Below are 25998 nucleotides of genomic sequence, written 5' to 3'. Positions count from 1 at the left end.
CTGTACTTCGCTAGGGGGCAGCGCGGACGTGCTTGGTAAACGCCACACGGAACAGGAAAGCGACAGACCATTTAACCGACGGAAAAAAACCGCTTCAGACTACCGAAGCAAGGCACGCTGGGCGTTCCTCGCACATAACGATCTACGGGAAACTCCACAGCACAGCAGACGGCAACTGAACGAGCACCGGGCTACACACAGTAGCCACACACAAAAAAAACACGACAGCACAGATAGCACGTAGAGACACTCAACAACCAAGAACGACTTCAAGAGGTGCACTAGCGAAACTCTTGTCTGTCTGTTCACCAAGTCAAACACCAGGGGAAAGCGCGAACGCAGTCCCCCACTACCACAAATTATGCAGTCGAGTTTCCCACATTTGGGGAAATCGCAGGGGTCAGCACATCCGGAGTGCAATGGATAAGCCTTGCCCTGAGAAAACCGCCTTCGTGATCATGGTATCTCCCCTGCCAGGTAAGTATGAGTTGCAGCTCGCGCCTCGTCCCACACCCTCGCGATCGCCCACCTCTACACGCACGCTCACTTCCCTCACGCCCTCTCCGCGCCCTCCGCCCCTGCATGCCCCTCGCTCCGGGCTCGCCCACCTCGGGAACAACCTCGCGAGTCCTCGGCTGTCCACACGCGGGACGCGGTAGCCCAGCCGGAGCGGGACCAGCAGCCTCTGCGCGCCCCCTATCTGCATACGCCACGCCCCTCTCCGGAAGTCCCGCGCCTCTCAGCTTTCCCCAAGCCGGCTGAGGACAGCGGGGAGAACGCCGGAGGGATCTGCTCAGAGCCTTCGACTTAAAATGAACATTAGGTTCTTGTTTAAAATTACATTGAGGGGTTTCACTTTTCGCACCGTCTATGCCTAACCTTTTCCCCATTGGGAAATCGCTATGTTTGGGGGCACTTAGCCCTCAGGCGGCTTTCTAGTCTGTTACTTTCTCTTTGGCTTGTGTGGCCTCGGGGAGCTTTAGGGCAGGTTTCCTAGACCTCCAGGTTTCTCTAGATAGGACGCATTGACGATGTTAAGTGAAAAAAATAAAGTGCACTTATATACGTAGTATGCTACCCTTTGTCTATGAAAAATGTGAAAAAAAGAAAATTATACACCGTCTGTCAAAAAGAAACCCAGGAGTGTTAAACCGGAACTGATGAAATTGCCTATATGGGTGAGTGCAAGGAGAGAGTGACAGTTTTCTGAGCGTACCTTTCTATGTAATTATTTGGGGATCTCTGTTAACATTTTGGATATGTTTTTAAAACACAGGGGGAGGGACTTCCCTCGTGGTCCAATGGGAAAGACTCCGCACTTCCAATGCAGGGGGCCGGGGTTCGGTTCCTGGTCACGGAACTAGACCCTGCATGCGTGCCGCAACTAAGGGTTCACATGCCGCAACTAAAGATCCCACAGGCCACAACTAAAGATCCCACGTGCCGCAACTAAGATGCGGCACAGCCAAAATCAAGGAAGGAAGGAAGAAGGAAAGAAAGAAAAACTGCTGCTTAAAAAAAAAAAATACAGGGGGAGGACTTCCCTGGTGGCGCGATGGTTAAGAATCCTCCTGCCAATTCAGGGGACACGGGTTCGAGCCCTAGGTCCGGGAAGATCCCACAGGCCGCGCGGAGCAACTACGCCCGTGCGCCGCAACTTCTGAGCCTGCGCTCTAGAGGCCGCGAGCCACAACTACTGAAGCCCGCCCGCTCAGAGCCAGGGCTCCGCAACAAGAGAAGCCACCGCAGTGAGAAGCCCGCGCACCACAACGAACAGTAGCCCCCGCTTGCCGCAACGGGAGAAAGCCCACGCGCAGCGACAAAGACCCAGCGCAGCCAAAGATAAATGACATTTTAAAAAAAATACAGGGGGAAAAGACCCTAAAATTGGATATAAGTACAAATGAACCTAACTGTATCTCAGATGACTTGTGTAACCACACTGGAGTAGAAATAACCAACCGAAATGACTTTTGAACACAGTACATTGACCATAACCGTTTTCAACTCTAAAGACAAGAACTGCAAATACTAGTAGGTTGGTATTTTATAGCTATGTGGTTGTAACAGTTTTGTACCAATGCTGTTGTATTGTAGGATTGAGCTAATGAGTAAATGGAGGCTGGGAGTCAAGGTTCTCACTGTTGAAGAAAGGAGATACAAATACAGAATGGCGGAGGGCGAGGAGGAACCATGTGGTGTTAAATTGAAAATTGGAATTGAAGATACCAGTATAGGCCCATTATTTTTTTTTTTTAATGAATTAATTTAGTTTTGGCTGCATTGGGTCTTCGTTGCTGCGCGCCGGCTTTCTCTAGCTGCGGCGAGAGCGGGGGCTAGGGCTACTCTTCATTGAGGTGAGCGGGCTTCTCATCGCGGTGGCTTCTCTTGTTGTGGAGCACTGGCTCTAAGCGCGCGGGCTTCAGTAGTTGTGGCACGCAGGCTTTAGTAGTTGTGGCACACGGGCCCAGTAGTTGTGGCTCGCGGGCTCAGTTAGTTGTGGCTCGCGGGTTCTAGAGCGCAGGCTCAGTAGGTGTGGCGCAAGAGCTTAGTCGCTGCGAGGCATGTGGGATCTTCCCGGACCAGGGCTCGAGGCCGTGTCCCCTGCATTGGCAGCCGGATTCTTGACCACTGTGCCACGAGGGAAGTCCCTGGGCCCCCCCCCCCTTTTTTTAAACATCTTTATTGGAGTATAGTTGCTTTACAGTGGTGTGTTAGTTTCTGCTGTATAACGAAGTGAATCAGCTATACATATACATATATCCCCATATCTCCTCCCTCTTGCGTCTCCCTCCCACCCTCCCTATCCCACCCCTCTAGGTGGACACAAAGCACCGAGCTGATCTCCCTGTGCTCTGCGGCTGCTTCCCACTAGCTATTTATTTTACATTTGGTTGTGTATATATGTCCATGCCACTCTCTCACTTCGTCCCAGCTTACCCTCCCCCTCCCCGTGTCCTCAAGTCCAGTGTCTATGTATGCGTCTTTTTTGCTGGGCCCATTATTTTTAATAGATATAGACATGTGTAGGGAAACCCACTGTCCTGATCTTGCTTTCTAAATGTCATTCTCCACTAAAAAGAACCAGGGCTCTTTGGAGAAACAGATGATTTTCAGGAGTCAGGGAAGGTACAAGATGAGCCTGGACTATCTTGTGCCAGAAAATGCTCCAAAAATTATATGGACGCGTCAGAAGGACACAGTAGCCAACCTGAAGGGTCTTTCATAGGCCCAGCATGAGAACAACCAAACATCAAAATAAACGAAAACAGTCATGGATTATAAACAACTAAACACAACCATGAGTTCATGTTGATTACATAGGGAAGGAAGGAAAATTCTTCCTTACAACAGAATGCCAACTAAGAAATGTAGAATGAGTGACAGAATTAGAAAATCAACATTTGGCAACCATAATGCAAGTCAACAGTGGGTACTAAAAACTATTGGGTTAAGGTTTTGTAACGGATATTTACATATCCTCAATTATCTCCACACAAATTACTTAATAATTACAAGGGACAGACCTGGTGAGCACCCCCAGTGGCAGAGGGTTACAATACTGGCCCCGGTACCACGTTCTTCTGCAGCACCCTCCCATGTTGACTCTGGGCTTGGCTACGTGACTTGCTTTGGCTAATGGAACATTAGTAAATGCGATGGGAGCAGAAGACTGAAAAACAGTTGCTCGTTGGGAGTCGCTCTCACTTGCTGTCCTGAGACCACCATGAGAAGAAGCCTGACTTAGCCTATTGGACAATGAAATTACAGGAGTGAAGATGAATCATGTCAACTGAGGGCCCTCAGACTGACCCGCCCCACTGTCCCACAAGCTGACTGCAGCTGCACGAGTGGTCCTACATCAGAGCCGCAGAACTGCCCGGCTCAGCCCAGCTGCGGTTGCTGACACAAAGAATGGTGAGCAAATATCATGGTCACTATTTTAAATCACTAAGTTTTAGGGTAGTTTGTTACACGGCACTGGATAACTGATACACCACCTTAACCAATAACTGAACACTAACACCACCAATAACTGAACAAACTGACTTCACGTGCCTGCAGTGTGATGCCCAGAGGAGGACACTGGATTAATTTGATAGGGCTGTCATAATAACGTACCACAATCTGGGTGGTTTCAAACAACAGAAATTTATTCTCTCACAGTTCTGGAAGCTACAAGTCCAAACTCAAGGAGTCAGCAGGGCCATGCTCCCGCTGAGAGTCTGGGCAGAATCTTTCCTTGCTTCTTCCTCGCTTCTAGTGGTGACAGTCGATCCTTAACTTGCAGCTACATCAGTCCAATCTGTGCTTTGTCATCACATGGCGTTATCCCTACGTGTCTCTGTCCTTACATGGCATTTTCCTCTTACAAGGACAATATTCATATTGGATTAGGGCCCACTCTACTGACCTCACCTTAACTTGATTGTATGTGCAAAGATTCTATTTCCAAATAAGGTCGCATTCATGGGTACCAGGGGTTAGGATTTCAGCATTTTTTGGGGGGAGGGGGAGGGACATAAGTCAACATGTAAACAGATACAGTACCATTTATGTCGTCTACGTGTCAAAAATGCACACTCGAGGGGCTTCCCTGGTGGCGCAGTGGTTGAGAGTCCGCCTGCCGATGCAGGGGACACGGGTTCGTGCCCCGGTCCAGGAGGATCCCACATGCCCCGGAGCGGCTGGGTCCGTGAGCCATGGCTGCTGGGCCTGTGCGTCCGGAGCCTGTGCTCCGCAGCGGGAGAGGCCACAACAGTGAGAGGCCCGCGTACCGCAAAAAAGAAAAAAAAAAAAAGCACACTTGAATGTAATTATGAGGAAATACAGGACAACCTAAAAACCAAGGCTATTCTACAAAATAACTGGCCTGTAATTTTCAAAAATGCCTGCATAATGAAATAAAACGATGGGCCTGGGGATTATTTCAGATTAAAATTGGTTAAAGAGACACGATACACAATGCAACGTGTGATGTTGAATTTTCCTTTGCTATAAAGGACATTCCTGAGACAGTTGATAGAAATGGAATAATGTTTATAGAGTAAATAATAATATTGCATCCATGCTAAGTTCTTGATTTTTATAATTATCCTGGGTTTAGATAAGAAAATGCTCTATTTTTAGGAAACACACACTAAGAAAGGAAACTTCCTGAGACAGCCAGTAATCAAAAATGGGTGCTTGGGACTTCCCTGGCGGTCCAGTGGTGTGGTTAAGCCTCCCCGCTTCCACTGCAGCTGGGCGTGGGTTCCATCCCTGGTTGGGGAACTTAAGATCCCTCATGCCCCACGGCGCAGCCAAAAAAGAAAAAAAGAAAAAGAAAAAAGGGTGCTACAATACGTTTGCTCTGATCTTTTCGCAGTTAGGACCTCAGGAAGCCTTCCCTGACCCTATAGTCTCCAGTCCTGTGTCTAGCCTCGCTTTGCTCCGTAGCACCGACCACAGTAGTATAATGCAGCACAAGGTCCACTGGAAGTCGACACACAATACTTGAATCGTTTTGTTCACGTCTGGGGAGGATCCACTTGATCTCGAGAAAGAATCTTCACGTATGGAAGAGGAAAAGACAAATCCGGGCGGCTGAAAGAGGCAGCCTAGTCCCTCAGGACGAAAACGTGACAATTCCGTGCATTCGATTTTCGGAAACCATTCAACACCCGTTCCCGGCCCACACATCTACCCCTTGCGGGAACGCTTTGCCCTGATAGTCTCTGTTCGTTTTTCTTTGCTGTTGCAGGATTCGATTACTGCATAATCTGAACGAAAGATCATGGATGAGGACTCAAACAATTTCATGTTAAACTGATGACGAAACTCTGATCTTACCATTTAACATTTGATTGACATTGTGTTCCGTGTCATTTTCACTGAAAGGAAGGTGAGACCACACCCGAGCTCCGACCTGCTCCTGAACTGCAGGGCGCCGGGCGCCGCGAGCTCCTGTCTTCCCGGGTCCCCCCTCCAGGTCCCGATTCGTCGCCGCTCGCCCACGCCCTCCCTCAGGAGACACCGGCGCATCTCGGTCGGGAATTAGTAGGTCCGTATCTCCCGCGGGAAAGAACGGGACGCCGAAAAGGTCCCGGCAGGGGCGTGGCGGGTGTAGATAAGGAGGCGCACAGAGGCTGCTGGTCCCACTCCGCCTGGGTCCTATCTAGAGAAACCTGGAGGTCAAGGAAACCTGCCCTAAGCTCCTCGAGGCCACACAAGCCAAAGAGAAAGTAACAGACTAGAAAGCCGCCTGAGGGCTAAGTGCCCCCAAACATAGCGATTTCCCAATGGGGAAAAGGTTAGGCATAGACGGTGCGAAAAGTGAAACCCCTCAATGTAATTTTAAACAAGAACCTAATGTTCATTTTAAGTCGAAGGCTCTGAGCAGATCCCTCCGGCGTTCTCCCCGCTGTCCTCAGCCGGCTTGGGGAAAGCTGAGAGGCGCGGGACTTCCGGAGAGGGGCGTGGCGTATGCAGATAGGGGGCGCGCAGAGGCTGCTGGTCCCGCTCCGGCTGGGCTACCGCGTCCCGCGTGTGGACAGCCGAGGACTCGCGAGGTTGTTCCCGAGGTGGGCGAGCCCGGAGCGAGGGGCATGCAGGGGCGGAGGGCGCGGAGAGGGCGTGAGGGAAGTGAGCGTGCGTGTAGAGGTGGGCGATCGCGAGGGTGTGGGACGAGGCGCGAGCTGCAACTCATACTTACCTGGCAGGGGAGATACCATGATCACGAAGGTGGTTTTCCCAGGGCGAGGCTTATCCATTGCACTCCGGATGTGCTGACCCCTGCGATTTCCCCAAATGTGGGAAACTCGACTGCATAATTTGTGGTAGTGGGGGACTGCGTTCGCGCTTTCCCCTGGTGTTTGTGTTGGTTCAACAGTAGAATTTTGTCTGCTTGGTGGGAACGAAGAAGTCGGTTTTTTTGTGCGCTCGCGGCCTGTTGCACTTGGTGGTCTAGTGCAGTGTTTGTGCGCGGCTGTGAGCTCTGTGAGTTGTCTCGCTACGGAGCAGTTGTTCGCCATAAGGTTGCAGAGAAGCTTGCAGTGTGCAGAGCCCTGTAGCCAAGTAGAGCGAGACAGTCTGTTTCTTTGGCTTGGACAACCTCACGCTTTTTTTTTGTCGTTCATGCCTTTCATGTTTATTGTGGGTTCTCAGATAACGGTTGGAGCCTGCGTGTGTATGGTAGTGAAGTGAGCCGCGAAGGAACGCAAAATGATAGGGGCAGTACGTACTACTGTTTGCGGTAATGCGAGCGAAAACAGGTTCTTACACTAAGGAAGTCATGTGAATAAGAAGGAACGCCGTTGTGCCCCCCTTCTGAAATCGGGAAAGTACAGTAATAAGTCTGATTTTCTCTAAGACAAGAACACTCGCCGTCATCGCAAACAGAGTTTGGAAAAGTCTGTGGGGAGTACGGAACTACTCCCAGATACGAAACTACTACATATGTAAGGTAGCTGAGTCAGGAGGATTTATTGTGTAGAACATTTAATTCGGTATCTGGGAGTAACGTCCAGTGGAGAACCATCTGAAACTGTACATTGGAAACTGAGACAAGGTTGAGGAGCGCCTAGTGTGAAGGGATAAAATGAAAGAAACACGGTGTTCCCGGACGACGCAGTGGTTACTAACGCTGCCGTAGGCCTGTTGTCAGCTTCCGGTCGGGAAACTAGGATGGCGCTAGCCGACGGGCATAGTCATAAGACCCATACATACAAATATATATACGCATACACACGTATACGTGTAAAGGTTACTGATCTCAGGCTTAAAAACAGAACCCAGACTTTCTCAGCAAGTTTTTCGCTTTGACTCGAGGTACGAGTGGTCACATCCAGAGCGAAGCTTATTCATCGTTCTGCGGATGTTGACCGTTGTCATTTCCCCAAGTGTGAGAAACGGAACTGCATGATTTGTGGCGGCGGCGGGATTGCGTGCGTTTGTGCTCCCCTCTGCGTTCTGTAGGTTTATTTTTTTAATTTATTTTTTAATCGTAGTTATCATGCTGTGTAGTATGTCCTCATGACTTACGAGTGAGATTTGTACCTTTTCACATGCCCTACCCCAAATTTTAGCAACCTCCCACCGTCTCCACCCTTGGCAACCACCAGTTTCCTGTACGTATCTAATCTATAAAACTTAGTTTATAGATATTTGTTATTCTTTTTTCGCTGCGTTGGGTCTTCGTTGTTGCGCGCAAGCCTTCTCTAGTTGTGAGGAGCGGGGGCTCCTCATTGCAGTGGTTTCTCGTGTTGCGGAGCACGGGCTCTAGGCCCATGGGCTCCAGAGCGCAGGCTCAGTCGTTACGGCGCACGGGCTTAGTTGCTCCGTGGCACGTGGGGGTCTTCCCCGACCAGGGCTCGAACCCAGGCTCCGCTCGTTCTATAATGTCACCGGATATGTGCTAGCCGAGGGTTGGTGAGCTGAAACTGAAACTGATACTCTTCTATCCAGCAGCAGCGAAACACGGAATTTCACTTACTATTTTATATTTCATAAACTCATTTATTTTTGGCTGCGTCGGGTCTTCGCTGCTGCACCCGGGCTTTCTCTAGTTGCGGCGAGGGGGGGCTTCGCTCTGCGGTGGCTTCTCTTGTTGGGCAGCACCGGCTCTAGGCGCGCGGGCTCCGTAGTTGTGGTGCTCGGGCTTAGTTGCTCCGCAGCAGGTGCGAGCTTCCCGGTCCAGGCCTCGAACCCGTGTCCCCCGCATTGGTTGGCGGGTTCCTAACCACTGCGCCAGCAGGGAAGACCCTCACTTCTCTTTTTTTTTTTTTTTTGGGTAAGCGGGCCTCTCACTGCTGTGGCCTCTCCCGTTGCGGAGCACAGGCTCCGGACGCGCAGGCTCAGCAGCCATGGCTCACGGGATCAGCCGCTCCGCGGCATGTGGGATCTTCCCGGACCGGGACACGAACCCGCGTCCCCTGCATCGGCAGGCGGACTCTCAACCACCGCGCCACCGGGGAAGCCCCCTCACTTCTCATTTTGACAGTATTGAATAGCTATGCGCTTCTCAGCAGTTTTCCTTTTGAACCCCACCCCCGCCTCCCCAGCGGAAGAGAAACATCATTTTGACCTCAACATAGTTTTACTACGGAACATTAATAATATTGTATACACTTTTTTCACCCGGTTGGTGCCTCACTGACATACAGCTAGGCTTGACACACTTCCTTTTTTCTCACAAATTTCCTCTCCTGCCACCCTCCACTCTCACCGCATAAACTCCGAATCCCTCAGTCCCTTGCTTCCCACCGCAACCAACGTTGCAACCAACGTTGACTCCCCAGGCTATTCCCACAGCCGGGGTTGCAGAGCATAAAGCATCATCCGAGGGAAACCCCAGACTGCCCCTTGCTGCCTTGTCTCTGCCACTAGGCGTCTTCCCGTCGCACCTTTTGCGGCCCTCAAGCAGGAGATGGTTAAGACGTTTTATGAATGCCACAACCCACCAGCGCTGGCTGCTTTTATCAGGGACTAGCAGTGAGCTATGGAATAAACCTTTCAATTGTTCTGGACCTTACAAAGTAAACCTCTCCCGTATGACCTCGACGGAGTAACATACATTCTTTCCCTTCTCTGTACGTTTTGTTAGTGAGAAGACCCTCGGACAGTCATCAACTCATTAATACATGTGTTTAGTAAGCACCCCTCACCTCCCCACACTCATGTGCAGCCCACAAGTGCTGCTTCCTGTCTACGCCCACCCCGTCAGTAAACCAAAGGGCCAAGGGATGTACTTTCCACTGTACTTCTTTCCCAGAAAAAGGCCACCTCGGTAGAAACACATTAGCTGACGGATGTGTGAAAACTTGTGTAGCTTTTTGCTCTGAACTTGCTATTTTTTTTAGCATTTATGCAGCATCTTCACATTTCCAAAGCACTGTACCAACATTTATTAATCCTCACAACACCCCTGTGAGGTAGGTCAATAATTGTCTTTTATGGTAGAGAAACAGGCAGACAGGTCGAGTGAACCTTGTGGTCTGAGGCCACAAGGGCAGCCACTGAAGGGACTGTTCCCGAATCCAGAAGCTACGGCCCTCCACCCCACGTTCACCCACTGGTGGGCATCGCAGGGGCATATTCTCACCAGTGAAGGGGACATGGAGGACAAAACAATCTCTCAGGCAACACAAACATCAACAGTTCAAACACACTGAAGAACGTCAATAAGAGAGAAACACTGACCCAGCACACCAGTGAGGCAAGAGCCATGCAGCAGAAAAGGCTGGAATCATAGCGACTAGTCCTGAGAACCAGGTAGGTGTTCTTAAAAACGGTTTGGGAAAACAAACTAGGAAGGCGGCGGAAGGGTGACCAACTCAGATGCCTGTGGTTTCCACATGGGAAACAACTTAGAGAGTGTGGAAAAATCCAACCACGCAATCTAATTTTAAACTAGAAATAACAATGTTCGTTCACATTAGAAAGGCCAAATATCTGTAATGTAGCTACTGCCAGTATCCTTTTTGTACTGCAACTTTTATTCCAAATATTCCAACTTTTTCCCCACTGACAAGTGCTGCTCCCTATAGCACTCCTCTTTCTCTCTACATACCAGTCTATACACTGGTGTATGTTGCACGGTTAATTAGCTGAACTAGGGGTGGAATCCTGGAAAGCACAACAGACCATACTCTGTTCCTGTTTCAGAAACAGCTGTCTCTAACCTGTCTCTGCCCAATTCCATCTTATATGAAGTGCTAAAAGCACACAGAGAAGCAGTTCATTCTTCTGTAAAGTGGTGAACTTGGTTCGATATGCCATTTTAAAAGAAATAAGAAAAAAGAAAAACTAAGACCTGCATTGTAAAAGCATAATATAGGAGTAGATTATAGCTACTCCAAATTTTAGAGTGACCAGAGTTAAAAACTATTACTGTTATCACTGTTTATTTGACAATAGTTCGTTTAGTCTACAAGTTTAAGGCAAACATACTAATGCATTTGCTTTTCTTCAGAAATCATACTTATAAAGATTACGTAAAGTCTGTCTCAAAACTTCTAAGAAACGTTCATTAATTAAAAATAAGTCTCATTAAGATGCTTTACCAGGATACAAGAACTAAGGTGGTGTACAATGTTTTTTTAAAACAAAATTCAAAAAAAGGTAACGGCAATCCTTATCTTGTTTACACAATGTATTCTGAAAGGGTTAAACTTCAGAAATTACTTAAAAGTAAATAAGATTAGCAGCCATAGGAATACTATTCATAAAATAAGCACAGTTCTAGAGGCTACTTTAAAAAAGGCAGTACTTTGGGCTTCTGAAGAGGAGGGCGCGATGATCATCAATTGTCCGCGGCGCAGGCGCAGGCGCGCAGGTCCCATCATGCAGCCCACAGCACCCGAGGGCGGCACCGCGCCACTGTTTCTCAGAAAAAGGGAGAGTAGATGCACTTTGTCAGCTGTTTCTTTTGTTTCCAGTGAGCAGTAAATGTCTAGCATCATTAAGAAAAAAAATAAAATCTGACGGAAGGCAGCCCTTTTTAACTGGAAGGCAGAGTGTGGCTTATGTGTCTCCATTTAACACTGCCAGGCAGTTCTGCAGCAACTGTAGGTTACCCTAAAAAGGGAGGGAAAATAAATGAAGTTCAAACAGTGTGAAAGACTCTTACTGAAAATATACAGTATTAGAAATCACGTATCTTTACATTTAAGATACCAGAATTTTGAAAAGTCATTATACACAAATAAAGGTTTAAAGACATAAAATTACAGAATTTGTTCCATGCACAGTATTTTCCACATACCAGATTGTTCAGTAAATTTCCGTTTAGACCAATATTAATATTTGGCATGCTCTAGTGAGGGTTATAAAATATGCCCTTTGTATGCAGATTAAACCACTATGTTCTGATTGTAAGACAGGTTCTCATCACATTCCTTTAGCCATTAAAATATAGCATTAGATTTATTGCACTTTTTATAAAAACAGTAAGATTACATACAGAAGTATTCTATAAAATTCATACCTAAATGTCCATTTGTAAAACATGTGAACTGGCACCCACATTTAGAGACATATAAAGGCAAATTTAAGTATATTTAGATTACATTAATATATAAACAGGAATGAAGGAAAACCTCCTCCTTAGAGTAGAAAGTCAACTAAAATGTATAAAGAATGATGGAATTAGAAAATGACCATTTGGCGATCATCATCATCATAAACTGACTCAAGCAAAAATCATGAACGGATGCCAAAAGCAGTACGGGACTAAAATGCCAGTACTGTAGTCATCAGCTATGTGCAGCTGCATAATGGAAATCTGTTAATTAAAATTAAATAAAAACTCAGTTCCTCAGTTGCATTACCCACATTTCAAGTCTTCAATAGCCACACATGACTAGTGCCAACCACACTGGACAGAACCCAGACTTCCTGATTACAGAATATTCCCGCCATGGCACAAAGTTTTATTGGTCGGTGCTGGTTAAGTGATGGGGTATTTAACAGTCTCGGGTACCTCCCCACAGAATACTTCTTAATCCAAAGTATAAAATATCAACTTTGCCACTGTGAAGCCTGCAGACATCACTTTAAGCAAATGATCAAAGTTGTACATTGCCAGTAAGGCAACTGATCAACAGCATGTGCCTCCTCCTGTGTGATGCACCAAGAAGATCTGACATCACTTCTGGGTGGAATTCCTGTCCAAAGTGCACAACCTAAACCCACTAATTAGACAAACCCAAAGTGAGGGGCATTCTATAGGCCTGTGCTTTAACAGTGTCCAATGTTATGAAATACAAAGATTCAGCAACTTTTCCAAATTACAGAAGTCTAAGAAGACACGTGCACTGAATGCAACACATTCTTTTGAATTTCCTTTTGCCATTAAGGACATTATTGGGACAGCTGGGGAAATGTGAATAAAGGCCTCCGGATTAGATAACAGAATTATGTTGATATTAATTTCCTCAACTTTATAACTGTACTGAGTACTTAATTACTCGATTTTAGGAAATTCACACTTAAATGTATAAAAGAGAGAAGCATCATATCTGCAGCTTACTCATATGGTTTAAGACAAAAACAGGTGTGTATATGGGTGTGTGTGAGAGTGTGTGTGTGTGTGTGTGTAAAGAGAAACGGGGAGGAAGGGAGGGAAAAGGACAAAGCAGATGCGATAATATGCACATTTGGGGAATCTGGGTGAAGAGTATCCAGGAATTCTTTGTACTTTCCTTGCAATGTTCCTGAAAATCTAAAATTAAGTGAAAAATAAACATTAAACATTTTTAGGTGTTCAAGTTACTGTCAATTTTTGGCCAGTATAAGAACAGAACTGTGACAAATGACTTTGAGCCTGTCTATAGTTCTGAAATTACCTTCTTAGATATACTTCCTACAGGTATATTCCTCAAGTAGGACCGCTGAGTCACAGGATGCACATTCTGCAGGCTGACACCTGCCAAAGGTGGACCTAACTCTGCAACTACAATGGGGTACACAGGGACTCACATCACACCCTCACAGTTGGCTCATCACTTTTTTTTTTTTAACTGCCCATATCACACATTTTTTACTTCTTTAATAAAGAATCTGAGCCTATTTTCAAGGACACAAAAGTGACCTAACTACCTAGTTAACTAGATTTTAATTATGTGGCAAAGACATATATACCAGTTACAATAAATAAAATCCAAAGTAGTTTCAAACCATCTTGTTGTACATTTAACTATTATCTACTCTTTTTGGAATAATTTATGTGGATCCTGGGACCAAAATGAGACTTTGTTCAGATTTACAAAGTCATTAAGAAATCTCAGACAACAGCGTAGAGTTGCCCAACCTCAGCACTCCCGACATTTGGGCTGTGTGATCCCTCCTCGTGGGGGCTGTCCGTGTATCGTGGGATGCTGAGCAGCACTCCTGGCCTCCACTACACACCAGCAGTGACCCCCCCACCCCCAGATGCGACAACCACAAATGTCTCCAGAAATTGCTAAATGTCTCCTGGGGGGCAAAATCACCACCAGTTAAGAACCACTGGACTAGAAGCGCTATCAGAAATTTGAACACAGAGAACACATTTCGGGAAGAATTTGAAAAAGTACAGAATCTGGAAACCAGAGGCTGACATCAATCTAAAGCAGGGTCAGCAAAGTTTTTTTGTAAAGGGTTATTAAACAGTAAACATTTTAGACTTTGAGAGACATTTGGTCTCTGTTTCAACTACTCAACTTTGCTGTAGTAGCATGAAAGCAATCATAGACAAAGCGTAAGTGAATAAGCTTAAGCGAATATGCTTGGCTGTATTCCAATAAACCTTAATAGGTTAAATTTGAGTTTCATACAATTATCACGTCATGAAATATTATTCTTTTGATCTTTTTATAATCATTTAAAAATATGAATGCCATTCCTGGCTCACAGGCTGTACAGAATAGGCTGTAGTTTGTCAACCCCTCCTTAATCTGTAACAAAATCCTTGATAGTTTATAAACTCTTTAAAAAGAACAAAAACAGTGAACACTGGAAAACAACACAGGCTCAATAAGAATAAATTATGCCAGGCTTATCAAAACATTTTCTTTTTTTTTGGGCCACAATGCATGGCACGCAGGATCTTAGTTCCCCGACCAGGGATCGAACCCACGCCTCCTGCAGGCGAAATGCAGAGTCTTAACCACTGGACCACCAGGGAGGTCCATACATTTTCTTCTGACAGGGTTATTAGCTCAGAAAATCAGACAACGTATATCTTGATTTTAATAAGTAACTCGATACTCATGTCCTTCACAGATAAAATGGGAAAAATAATTGTTGATAATAGTATAAATGAATTCCTAACTATCCAAATAGCTATAACCAAAGAATATTAATTAATAAGTTAATATCAATTAGTATAGAAAGAAAGGAACTAAATTTTTTTTGGTGCCACTTACTTTCAAAAGGTAGGTAAACAAATAGTGATTCCTTTAATCCTGATCAACCTTTTAAATCAAAACTTAGATGAAGACATAAAAGGGAGTTCATACAAATTACAAATGTCCATCACTTGACAGGATAAACTAGTATAATAGTCAAATACTATATGATCAAACCCAAGTTTCCAAAATATCTCAATGCGCTGGGCTAAGACGAGCAAGCTTAAATCTAACAGACATACACGTGGCCTGCAATTACATTTTTAAAATAAGTGCTCAATAAATGAAAAAGTTCTAGAGAGCCATTGTACAACAACATGAATATACTTAATACTACTTAACTGTACACTTAAAAATCGTTAAGATGGTAAATTTTATGTTATGTGTTTTTCACCACAAAAATGAAAATAATTACTAAAAAAATTAAACACATAACCACAGGGCGGAGGTTCAAGAAGCGACTTAGAAAGAGAAAAAAAGTGTGATTATAGCCAAATCAAGCTGGTGCAATATGGCAGTTAAAAAAACCCGTATCTTATACATATAAAACATGCTTGGAGGGGAGGGATAAATTAGGAATTTGGGAGTAACATACACACTACTATATATAAAACAGATAAACAACAAGGACCTACTGTATAGCACAGGGAACTATACTCAATATTCTGTAATAACCTCTATGGGAAAAGAATCTGAAAAAGAATATATACATATATATGTATAACTGAATCACTCTGCTGTACTCCCGAAACCAACACATTGTAAATCAACTATACTTCAATAAAAAATAAATTGGTTAAAAAAAATAGAATAAAACATGGTGTAAGAAGAAATGTGAATAATCATTCTATGTATGTAAATGTGTTTCCATTTTCAGGTATAATATTTTAAAAGAGTAATGACAGTAGGGCAATAATACAATAAAAATCTTGTTGAGGTGTATGGGATGGAAAATATTTAGCCAAAGGATGTCTGGCATGGAGAAGAGAAGATATATAGAGAATATGAAGGATTTAAATATCTGAAGGGTAAACTGTGAAAGAGGAATTAAACTTATGTCAAAGTTACACAGAAGTAAATTCGTGCTCATTATAGAGTATACCAAAAATCTCAGTGTAGTTTTAAGCTTTAATAACTTTATACTTATAAATGGTATAAATTTATCACGAAATAACATAAAAGTTTTTAAAAATTCCTTTAATATTTATAGTTTGGAGAATTTTGAATACATTTAAAATTTTCAGTCCCTTTGAAGATGGCAAATGTTAAATAAAATTTTAAGTGATGTTTTTATTAAGTAAGATTTTTTTTTAACAACTAGTCGAAAAATGATACTGTTTTTCCATATTAGGTACTAGAGTCTTGCAAAGCTGACCATTAGAGACATTATAGATATTTTTCTAGTTTAAGTTAGATAACCTTTAAACTTCCTCTCAATTCTAAGATTCTCTATTTTTTAAATTAGTATAAAGTTTCATAACTGACTCATTTGTAAATTATGTCACTTAAATTATTAAATCTTTAATATGATACTACCTTTGCATGCTTCAGTTCTAACTCTGCCAGTTCCACTAAATTTTTTCTGAATGCAGCAACTCTTCTTGTCTTAAAATCTATAAGCTCTGTGAACAAAATAAATTAGGATTAACTATTTATATAATAGTCCAAACCATACCTTATGATTAAAGGTTAATATAAGAGTACCTTGTTTTGCAGATTCAGATATTTTTTCAAATTTCTGACAACATAACTGTTGGGATGTTTCAGCCTGCAGAACATCTTTATTTTTTGCTCTTGCTTTATCCAGTGCTTTATTAGCATTTTCATAATCCACTAGTGACCTAGATCTTCGATACAGGAGATCCTATAAAACAGAATGCTTCACGATAATATATGCTGCATGTTTCTAGTAGCTGCCCTCAGCCACTGCCACCCCCATCACCAGAGCTAACACACAGTGAATGCCACATGTCATTCTTCTAAATTTTTTTAGTAACAGCTTTATTGAGATATAATTCATATCACCACATAACTCACTCACTTATTTATTTTTAAAATTTATATATTTATTTGGTTGTGCCAGATCTTAGTTGCAGCAGGTGGGCTCCTTAGTTGCGGCTCGCCAGCTCCTTAGTTGTGGCATGTGAACTCTTAGTTGTGGCATGCATATGGGATCTAGTTCCCTGACCAGGGATCAAACCTGGGCCCCCTGCATTGGGAGCTCAGAGTCTTAATAACTGTGCCACCAGGGGAGTTCCTAACTCACTCATATAAGTGCACGATTCAATGGTTTGTAGTATGCTCAGAGAGTTGTGTAACCATCACTAGCCTCAATTTTAGAACATTTTCGCCACCCAAAAAGAAACCAGGTCCTTTAGCAGTCACTCTCCATTTCCTTCCACAACCCCCACCTTCAGCCATGGACAACCATTAATCTGCTTTCTGTCTCTACAGATTTGTCTATTTTGGACATTTCATTAAAAAAGGAGTCAGGGGGTTTCCCTGGTGGTGCAGTGGTTGAGAGTCCGCCTGCTGATGCAGGGGACACTGGTTCGTGCCCCGGTCTGGGAAGATCCCACGTGCCGCGGAGCGGCTGGGCCCGTGAGCCATGGCCGCTGAGCCTGCGTGTCCGGAGCCTGTGCTCCGCAACGGGAGAGGCCACAACAGTGAGAGGCCCGCGTACCACGAAAAAAAAAAAAAAAGGAATAAGGGACTTCCCTGGGGGGGCAGGGGATAAGACTCCACGCTCCCAATGCTGGAGGCCCGGGTTCGATCCCTGGTCAGGGAACTAGATCCCACGTGCATGCCACAACTAAGGCTCCCGCCTGCCGCAACTAAGGAGCCTGCCTGCCACAACTAAGACCCTTCGCAGCCAAATGAATAAATAAAATATTTTAAAAAGGAATCATATAATATGTGGCCTTTTGTATCTGGCCTTTTTTTTTTTTTTTTTTTCCCTTTTTGGCTGTGCTGCGGCTTGTGGAATCTTAGTTCCCTGACCAGGGATTGAACCTGGGCTCTCAGCAGTGAAAGTATACAGTCCTAAACACCGGATCGCCAGGGAATTCCTGTGTCTGGCTTTTTCACTTAGCATAAAGTTTCAAGTTCATCCGTTTTATAGCAGGAATCAGTACTTCACTCCTTTTATTGCTAACTCATATTTCATTGTATGGACATAGCACGTTGATTTATCCATTCGTTAGCTGACAGACATTTGCTTTGTTTCCACTTTTTGGCTATTTCATAATAATGCTGTTATGAACATGTATGTACAAGTTTTTGTGTGGACATGTTTTCACATTTCATTTCTCTTTTGTATCTCATTACTTAGGAGTGGAATTACTGGGTCACCTTGTAGCTCTATGTTGAATCTTTTGAGAAACTGCCAGACTATTTCCAAAGTGACCGCACCATTTTACATTTTCCCACCAAAACTATACGAGGGGTCCAATTTCTCCACATCCTTGTCAATACTGTTATGTCTTTTTGATTACAGCCACCTAGTAGGTGTGAAGTGATATAGCACTGTGGTTTTAATGTGCATTTCCCTGAGGGCTAAAGATGTTGAGCATCTTTTTATGTATTTATTGGCCATTTGTATATCTTTTTTGTCTTTTGCCCACTTTTTAAATTGGACTCTCTGTCTTTTTACTGTTATAAGAGTTCTTTATATATTCTGAATACCAGTCGCTTATTAGGGACTTACGTAATTTCCAAATATTGGGTTGGTCAGAAAGTTTGTTTGTAACATCTTATGCAAAAGCCAGAATGAACTTTCTGGTCAACCCGATATTTTCTCCTGGTCTGTGGGTTTTTATATTTTTCTCGATAGTGTTTTTTATTTTTTTGCGGTATGCGGGCCTCTCACTGTTGTGGCCTCTCCCATTGTGGAGAACAGGCTCTGGACGCGCAGGCTCAGCAGCTATGGCTCACGGGCCTAGCTGCTCTGCGGCATGTGGGATCATCCCAGACTGGGGCACGAACCCGTGTCCCCTGCATCGGCAGGCGGACTGTCAACCACTGCGTCACCAGGGAAGCCCTCGATAGTGTTTTTGATACAAAAAACTTTAAACAAAAGTTTTTAAAATTTTAATAAAGTCTAATTTATTATTTTTATTTGGTTGGTATGCTTCTGGTTATGGCTAAGAAATCAATGCCTAATTAAGGCAATCAAGAAAATTTATGTTTACGTTTTCTTCTAAAAATGTTATAGTTTTAGCTCTTACATTTAGATCTTTGATCCATTTTGAGTAAATTTTCTATCCATGGTGTGAGGAAGGTCCAACTTTATTCTTTTTCATGTGACCATTCAGTTGTCCCAGTACCTTTCATTGAAAGTCTATTATTTCCCTTACTATATTGTCCTAGCACTCTGTCAAAAATCAACTAACTGTTTCGTCAGCAAAATAGGAATAGAAGTAACACTCTCAACTTGATAAAGAACATCTACAAAAAACCTACAGCTAACATCATACTTAATAGTGAAAAACTAGAAGCTTTCCCACTAATATCAGGAACAACACACGGATGTCCCATCTCACCACTCTTTCTCAATATTGTACTGTAGGTCCTAGCTAATGCAATAAGAAAAAGAAATAAAAAGTATACAGATTGGAAAGGAAGAAACAAAACTGTCTTTTGTTTACAGATGCCAGATAACAAGACTGTTTATATAGAAAAACTCCTGGAATTAATAAATGAGTATAATAAAGTTTTACAAGAGAACATCAGTATACAAAAGTAGATTGCTTTCTTGTATACCAGCAATGAACAAGTGAAATTTGAAATTAAAAACACAATACCATTTACATTAATTAGCACTCCAGAGAATGAAATACTTAGGTATTAATCTAATAAAGCATGTACAACTTTTGAGGAAAACTATAAAACTCGGATAAAAGAAATCAAAGAACTAAATAAATGGAGAGATATTCCATGTTCATGGATAGGGAGACTCAATATTGTCAAAATCAGTTCTTTCCAAATTGATCTACGGATTCAACATAATCCCAATCAAAATCCTGGCAAGTTATTTTGTAGACATCAACCAATTGATTCTAAAGTTTGTGTGGAAATGCAAAAGACACAGAGTAACACAACAGTGAAGGAGAAGAACAAAGTCAGAGGACTGACACTACCTACTTTAAACCTTTCTATAAAGCTACAGTAATCTAGACAGTGTGGTACTGGTCAAAGAACAGACAAATAGATCAAGACAACAGAATAGAGAGCCCAGCACTAGACTCACACAAATACAGCCAACTGATCTTTTGACAGAGGAGCAAAAGCAATACAATGGAGAAAAGATAATCTTTTCAACAAATGGTGCTGGGAAACCTGGATATCCACATGCCAAGAAACGAATTTATACACAGCCCTTACACCCTTCATGAAAATTAACTCAATGGATCATAGACCTAAATGTAAAATGCAAAACACAGGAGAAAATCCACATGACCTTGCACGTGGTGATGACTTTTTAGATACAACACCAAAGGGATGATCCAAGAAAGAAATAATTGGTAAGTTGGACTTCTTTAAAATGAAAAATTGCTGGGACTTCCCTGGTGGCACAGTGGTTAAGAATCCGCCTGCCAAGGCAGGCGACACAGATTCGAGCCCTGGTCCGGGAAGATCCCACATGCCACAGAGCAACTAAGCCTGTGCGCCACAACTGCTGAGCCTGCGCTCTACAGCCCGTGAGCCACAACTACTGAGCCCACGTGCCCTAGAGCCCGTGTGTCACAACTACTGAGCCCATGTGCCACAAACACTGAAGCCTGTGCCCTCTAGGGCCCGCGTGCTGCAACTACTGAGTCTGCGTGCTGCAACTACTGAAGCCCGCGCACTTAGAGCTCATGTTCTGCAACAAGTGAGGCCACCGCAATGAGAAGCCTGCGCACTGCAACAAAGAGTAGCCCCCTGGGGCTTCCCTGGTGGCGCAGTGGTTGAGAGTCCACCTGCCGATGCAGGGGATGCGGGTTCGTGCCCCGGTCTGGGAGGATCCCACATGCTGCGGAGCAGCTGGGCCCATGAGCCATGGCCACTGGGCCTGCGCATCTGGGGTCTGTGCTCTGCAACGGGAGAGGCCACGGCAGTGAGAGGCCTGCGTACCACAAAAAAAAAAAAAGAAAAAAGAGTAGCCCCCACTTGCCACAACTAGAGAAAGCCTACGCGTAGCAATAAAGACCCAACGCAGCCAAAAATAAATAAATAAATAAAATTAAAAGAAGAAAATAAAATAAAATATGTCTGCTCAGCAAAAGACAGTGTCAAGAAGACAAGCCACCAGACCAAGAAAAATTTTTTACAAGGTATTTGATAAAAAGGACTGCTGTCCAAAATACACAAAGAACTCTTAAAACTTAACCACCAAAGTAAAGAATCGGCCAAAGACCTTTTTTTTCAAGACAGACACCTCACCAAAGAAGACACAGAGGTGGCATATAAGAAGCTTGTGAAAAGATGCTTCACATCAAATGTCATCACCGAAATGCAAATTAAAACAACATACCTCTACACACCTTGTTAGAATGGCCAAAATCTACAATTCTGACAATACCAAATGCTGGTGAGGATGTTAAGCAACAGGAACTCTCATTCATTGCTGGTGAGAATGCAATGATATAGGCACTTTGGAAGACAGTTAGAACTAAACATACTCTTATCATACGATCTAGTGATTGTGCTCCTTGCTATTTATTACTCAAAGGAGTTGAAAACTTATGTTCACACAAAAACCTGCACACTGATGTTTACAGCAGCTGTACTGATAATTGCCAAAACTTAGAAGCAACCAAGATGTCCTTCAGTAGGTCAGTGGATAAATAAACTTGATGTATCAAGGCAACAGAATGTTATTAAGTGCTAAAGAGAAATGAGCTATCAAGCCATGAAAAGACATAGAGGAAACTTAAATGCACATTACTAAGTGAAGAAGCCAAAATGAAAAGACCCAACTATATGACATTTTGGAAAAGGCAAAACTATGAAGGCAATTAAAAAATCAACAGGGGTTAGGAGGAAGGCGAGTGAACAGATGGAACACAGGATTTCTGGGGCAGTAAAATTACTCTGTAAAATCAAGCTTTGGTAAGCCTCGGTAAATTTAAGAAAATTGAAAAAGAAAAACAGCTAAAAGAAAATTGAAATTGTATCAAGTATCTTTTCTGACCACAACACTATCAGACTAGATTTCAATTACAGGAAAAAAACTGTAAAAAATACAAACACATGGAGGCTAAACAATGCGCTACTAAATAACCAAGAAATCACTGAAGAAATCAAAAACGCCTAGAAACAAATGACAATGAAAACATGATGGCCCCAAACCTATGGGATGCAGCAAAAGCAGTTCTAAGAGGGAAATTTATAGCAATACAATCCTACCTCAAGAAACAAGAAAAATCTCAAATAAACAACCTAAACTTACACTTAAAGCAATTAGAGAAAAGAACAAAAAAACCTCAAAGTTAGCAGAAGGAAAGAATTCATAAAGATTAGATAAGAAATAAATGAAAAAGAAATGGAAACAATAGCAAAGATCAATAAAACTAAAAGCTGGTTCTTTGAGAAGATAAACAAAATTGATAAACCATTAGCCAGACTCATCAAGAAAAAAAGGAAGACTCAAGTCAACAGAGTTAGAAATGAAAAAGGAGAAGTAACAACTGACACTGCAGAAATACAAAGGATCATGAGAGACTACTACAAGCAACTGTATGCCAATAAAATAGACAACCTGGAAGAAATGGACAAATTCTTAGAAAAGTACAAGCTTCCAAGACTGAACCAGGAAGAAATAGAAAATATGAACAGAACAATCACAAGCACTGAAACTGAAACTGATTAAAAATCTTCCACCCAAAAAAAAAATCTTCCACCAAACAAAAGCCCAGGACCAGATGGCTTCACAGGTGAATTCTATCAAATATTTAGAGAAGAGCTAACACCTATCCTTCTCAAACTCTTCCAAAATACAGCAGAAAAAGGAACACTCCCAAACTCATTCTACGAGGTCACAAACACCCTGATACCAAAACCAAAGATGTCACCAAAAAACCTACAGGCCAATGTTACTGATGAACATAGATGCAAAAATCCTCAACAAAATACTAGCAAACAGAATCCAACAGCACATTAAAAGGTTCATACACCATGATCAAGTGGGGTTTATCCCAGCAATGCAAGGATTCTTCAATATATGCAAATCAATGTGATACACCATAGTAACAAATTAAAGGATAAAGACCATATGATCTTAACAGATGCAGAAAAAGCTTTCGACAAAATTCAACACTCATTTACGATAAAAACTCTCTAGAAAGTGGGCATAGAGGGAACCTACCTCAACATAATAAAGGCCATATGTGATAAACCCACAGCCAACATCATTCTCAATGGTGAAAAACTGAAACCATTTCCTCTAAGATCAGGAACAAGACAAGGGAGCTGGGGCTTCCCTGGTGGCGCAGTGGTTCAGAGTCTGCCTGCCAATGCAGGGGACATGGGTTCGAGCTCTGGTTTGGGAAGATCCCACATGCCGCGGAGCAACTAGGCCCATGAGCCACAACTACTGAGCCTGCACGTCTGGAGCCTGTGCTCCGCAACAATAGAGGCCACGATAGTGAGAGGCCCGTGCACTGCGATGAAGAGTGGCCCCCCGCTTGCCGCAACTAGAGAAAGCCCTTGCACAGAAACGAAGACCCAACACAGTCAAAGATAAAAAAAGAACAAAAAACATTGAAATAAATCACATTTCACTTAAAAAAAAAAAAAAAAAAGACAAGGGAGCCCACTCTCACCTCTATTATTCAACATAGTTTTGGAAGTTTTAGGCACGGCAATCAGAGAAGAAAAAGAAATAAAAGGAATCCAAATCAGAAAAGAAGAAGTAAAACTGTTACTGTTTGCAGATGACATACTATACACAGAGAATCCTAAAGATGCTACCAGAAAACCACTAGAACTAATCAATGAATTTGGTAAAGTAGCAGGATACAAAATTAATGCACAGAAATCTCTTGCATTCCTATACACTAATGATGAAAAATCTGAAAGAGAAATTAAGGAAACACTCCCATTTACCACTGCAACAAAAAGAATAAAATACCTAGGAATAAACCTACCTAAGGAGGTGAAAGACTTGTACTCAGAAAACTATAGGACACTGATGAAAGAAATCAAGGACGATACAAACAGATGGAGAGATATACCACGTTCTTGGGAGTGGAAGAATCAACATCATGAAAATGACTATATTACCCAAAGCAATCTACAGATTCAATGCAATCCCTATCAACCTACCAATGGCATTTTTCACAGAAGTAGAACAAAAAATTTTACAATTTGTATGGAAACACAGAAGACCCTGAATAGCCAAGGCAATCCTGAGAAAGAAAAACGGAGCTGGAGGAATCAGGCTCCCTGACTTCAGACTATACCACAAAGCTACAGTAATCAAGGCAGTATGGTACTGGCACAAAAACAGAAATACAGATCAATGGAACAGGATAGAAAGCCCAGAGATAAATCCACTCACATATGGTCACTTTATCTTTGACAAAAAAGGCAAGAACATATACAATGGTGAAAAGACAGCCTCTTCAATAAATGGTGCTGGGAAAACTGGACAGCTACAGGTAAAACAATGAAATTAGAACACTTCCTAACACCATACACAAAAATAAACTCAAAATGGATTAAAGACCTAAATGTAAGGCCAGACACTATAAAACTCTTAGAGGAAAACATAGGCAGAACACTCTATGACATAAATCACGGCAAGATCCTTTTTGACCCACCTCTTAGAGAAATGGAAATAAAACCAAAAATGGGATCTAATGAAACTTAAAAGCTTTTGCACAGCAAAGGAAACCATCAACAAGATGAAAAGGCAACACCTGGAATGCGAGAAAATATTTGCAAACGAAGCAAGTGACAAAGGATTAATCTCCAAAATATACAAGCAGCTCATGCAGCTCAATATCAAAAAAACCCCAAAAAACCCAATCCAAAAATGGACAGAAGACCTAAACAGACACTTCTCCAAAGAAGATATACAGATTGCCAACAAACACATGAAAGGATGCTCAACATCACTAATCACTAGAGAAAAGCAAATCAAAACCACAATGAGGTATCGCCTCATACTGGTCAGAATGGCCATCATCAAAAAATCTACAAACAATAAATGCTGGAGAGGGTGTGGGGAAAAGGGAACCCTCTTGCACTATTGGTGGGAATGTAATTGATACAGCCACTATGGAGAGCAGTATGTAGGTTCCTTAAAAAACTAAAAATAGAACTACCATATGACCCAGCAATCCCATGATTAGATGGGAATTTTCTGTACATCTCAATTCATAAATTAACAAGGAATTTGGAGTATCTGAGCCACTAAGTTTTCAGTGCTTTTTAGATGTTTTTATTAAACTTTTTTTTGATTAGTAAGAGTTTTAGTTTTGCACATAGATTTCCAAAAGGAAACTTGAGATGCCTTAAAATAAAACATACTTCTCTGTTTTATGGCTCTCTCACCCTCAACAGAGGACTTAGATAGACAAAATTAGGAATCCTTTAGCTGTACAACTGTTATTTGGGGGTTTTACTTTTGTCTTTGCAGGTATTTCACCTGACTAAATATACCAAATTCAATTAAAAAAAATTTCTAGACAAATTCTATCAGGAGTTTATAGAGGAAACATTTATGTGGGGTTCCCTGACCTACAATTTATAAAAGGAGAAAAAAAATCATACTTAAAAATATAATTTAAAATCAAGAGATAAGTCATCTTTAACAATCTTAAGTCTAACAACCTCTAAGGAGATGATGGCTTTTGTAAAGCAGTCCATTTTAAAAAGAAGAATAGTTACCTTAGCAGCTTGAGATTCTCTTAAGTAATATTTTAAAAGGTCAGAAAGTTTGAGGTCCTCATCAGCTGACACTCGGGCTTCTATTTTCTGAAAAAGGGAAAAACATTGGGTATTTAATCAGTACTTACATTCTATACTCAGTGTTTTCTTTATTATTGTAAAAATATTAGTTATAAATAACTACAGTATCAATTCCTATTTAAACTAAGTTTCCTTTCCTTCTCTTTTGTTAGTCTGTTTTTTTTTTTTTTTTTTT

General features: G+C 42.5%; 1 protein-coding gene and 2 non-coding genes across 5 annotated transcripts in view; 1 reads left to right on the top strand and 2 right to left on the bottom strand.

Annotated features, from left to right (window-relative positions):
* Window positions 1-321: 321 nt before the first annotated feature.
* On the bottom strand, window positions 322-485 carry LOC112411177 (U1 spliceosomal RNA). The gene has a single exon (XR_003005580.1). It is a non-coding gene; the product is annotated as a U1 spliceosomal RNA (small nuclear RNA).
* Window positions 486-6686: 6201 nt separating this feature from the next.
* LOC112411176 (U1 spliceosomal RNA) lies at window positions 6687-6850 on the top strand. Its single transcript, XR_003005579.1, has one exon. It is a non-coding gene; the product is annotated as a U1 spliceosomal RNA (small nuclear RNA).
* Window positions 6851-9860: 3010 nt separating this feature from the next.
* Window positions 9861-25998, bottom strand: part of SNX6 (sorting nexin 6) — a 55299-nt gene continuing 39161 nt past the window's right edge. For 2 of the 3 annotated variants that reach the window (XM_024762024.1, XM_024762022.1), the window contains 4 exons: window positions 25743-25829; window positions 16572-16731; window positions 16404-16489; window positions 9861-11556 (listed from right to left, as the gene is read on the bottom strand). In XM_024762024.1, the coding sequence (XP_024617792.1) occupies window positions 11503-11556; window positions 16404-16489; window positions 16572-16731; window positions 25743-25829 (387 nt within the window). In that variant the 3' untranslated portion in view covers window positions 9861-11502. The remainder of the gene's footprint in view (window positions 11557-16403; window positions 16490-16571; window positions 16732-25742; window positions 25830-25998) is intronic. The other variant, XM_024762023.1, reaches the window with a different exon arrangement.

The sequence above is a fragment of the Neophocaena asiaeorientalis genome, unplaced genomic scaffold (assembly GCF_003031525.2).
Source record: "Neophocaena asiaeorientalis asiaeorientalis breed wild unplaced genomic scaffold, Neophocaena_asiaeorientalis_V1.1 scaffold190, whole genome shotgun sequence".
NCBI classification, from domain to species: domain Eukaryota; kingdom Metazoa; phylum Chordata; class Mammalia; order Artiodactyla; family Phocoenidae; genus Neophocaena; species Neophocaena asiaeorientalis.
Note: the sequence above shows the minus strand (reverse complement) of the source record. Positions and strands in the feature narration are given on the sequence as shown.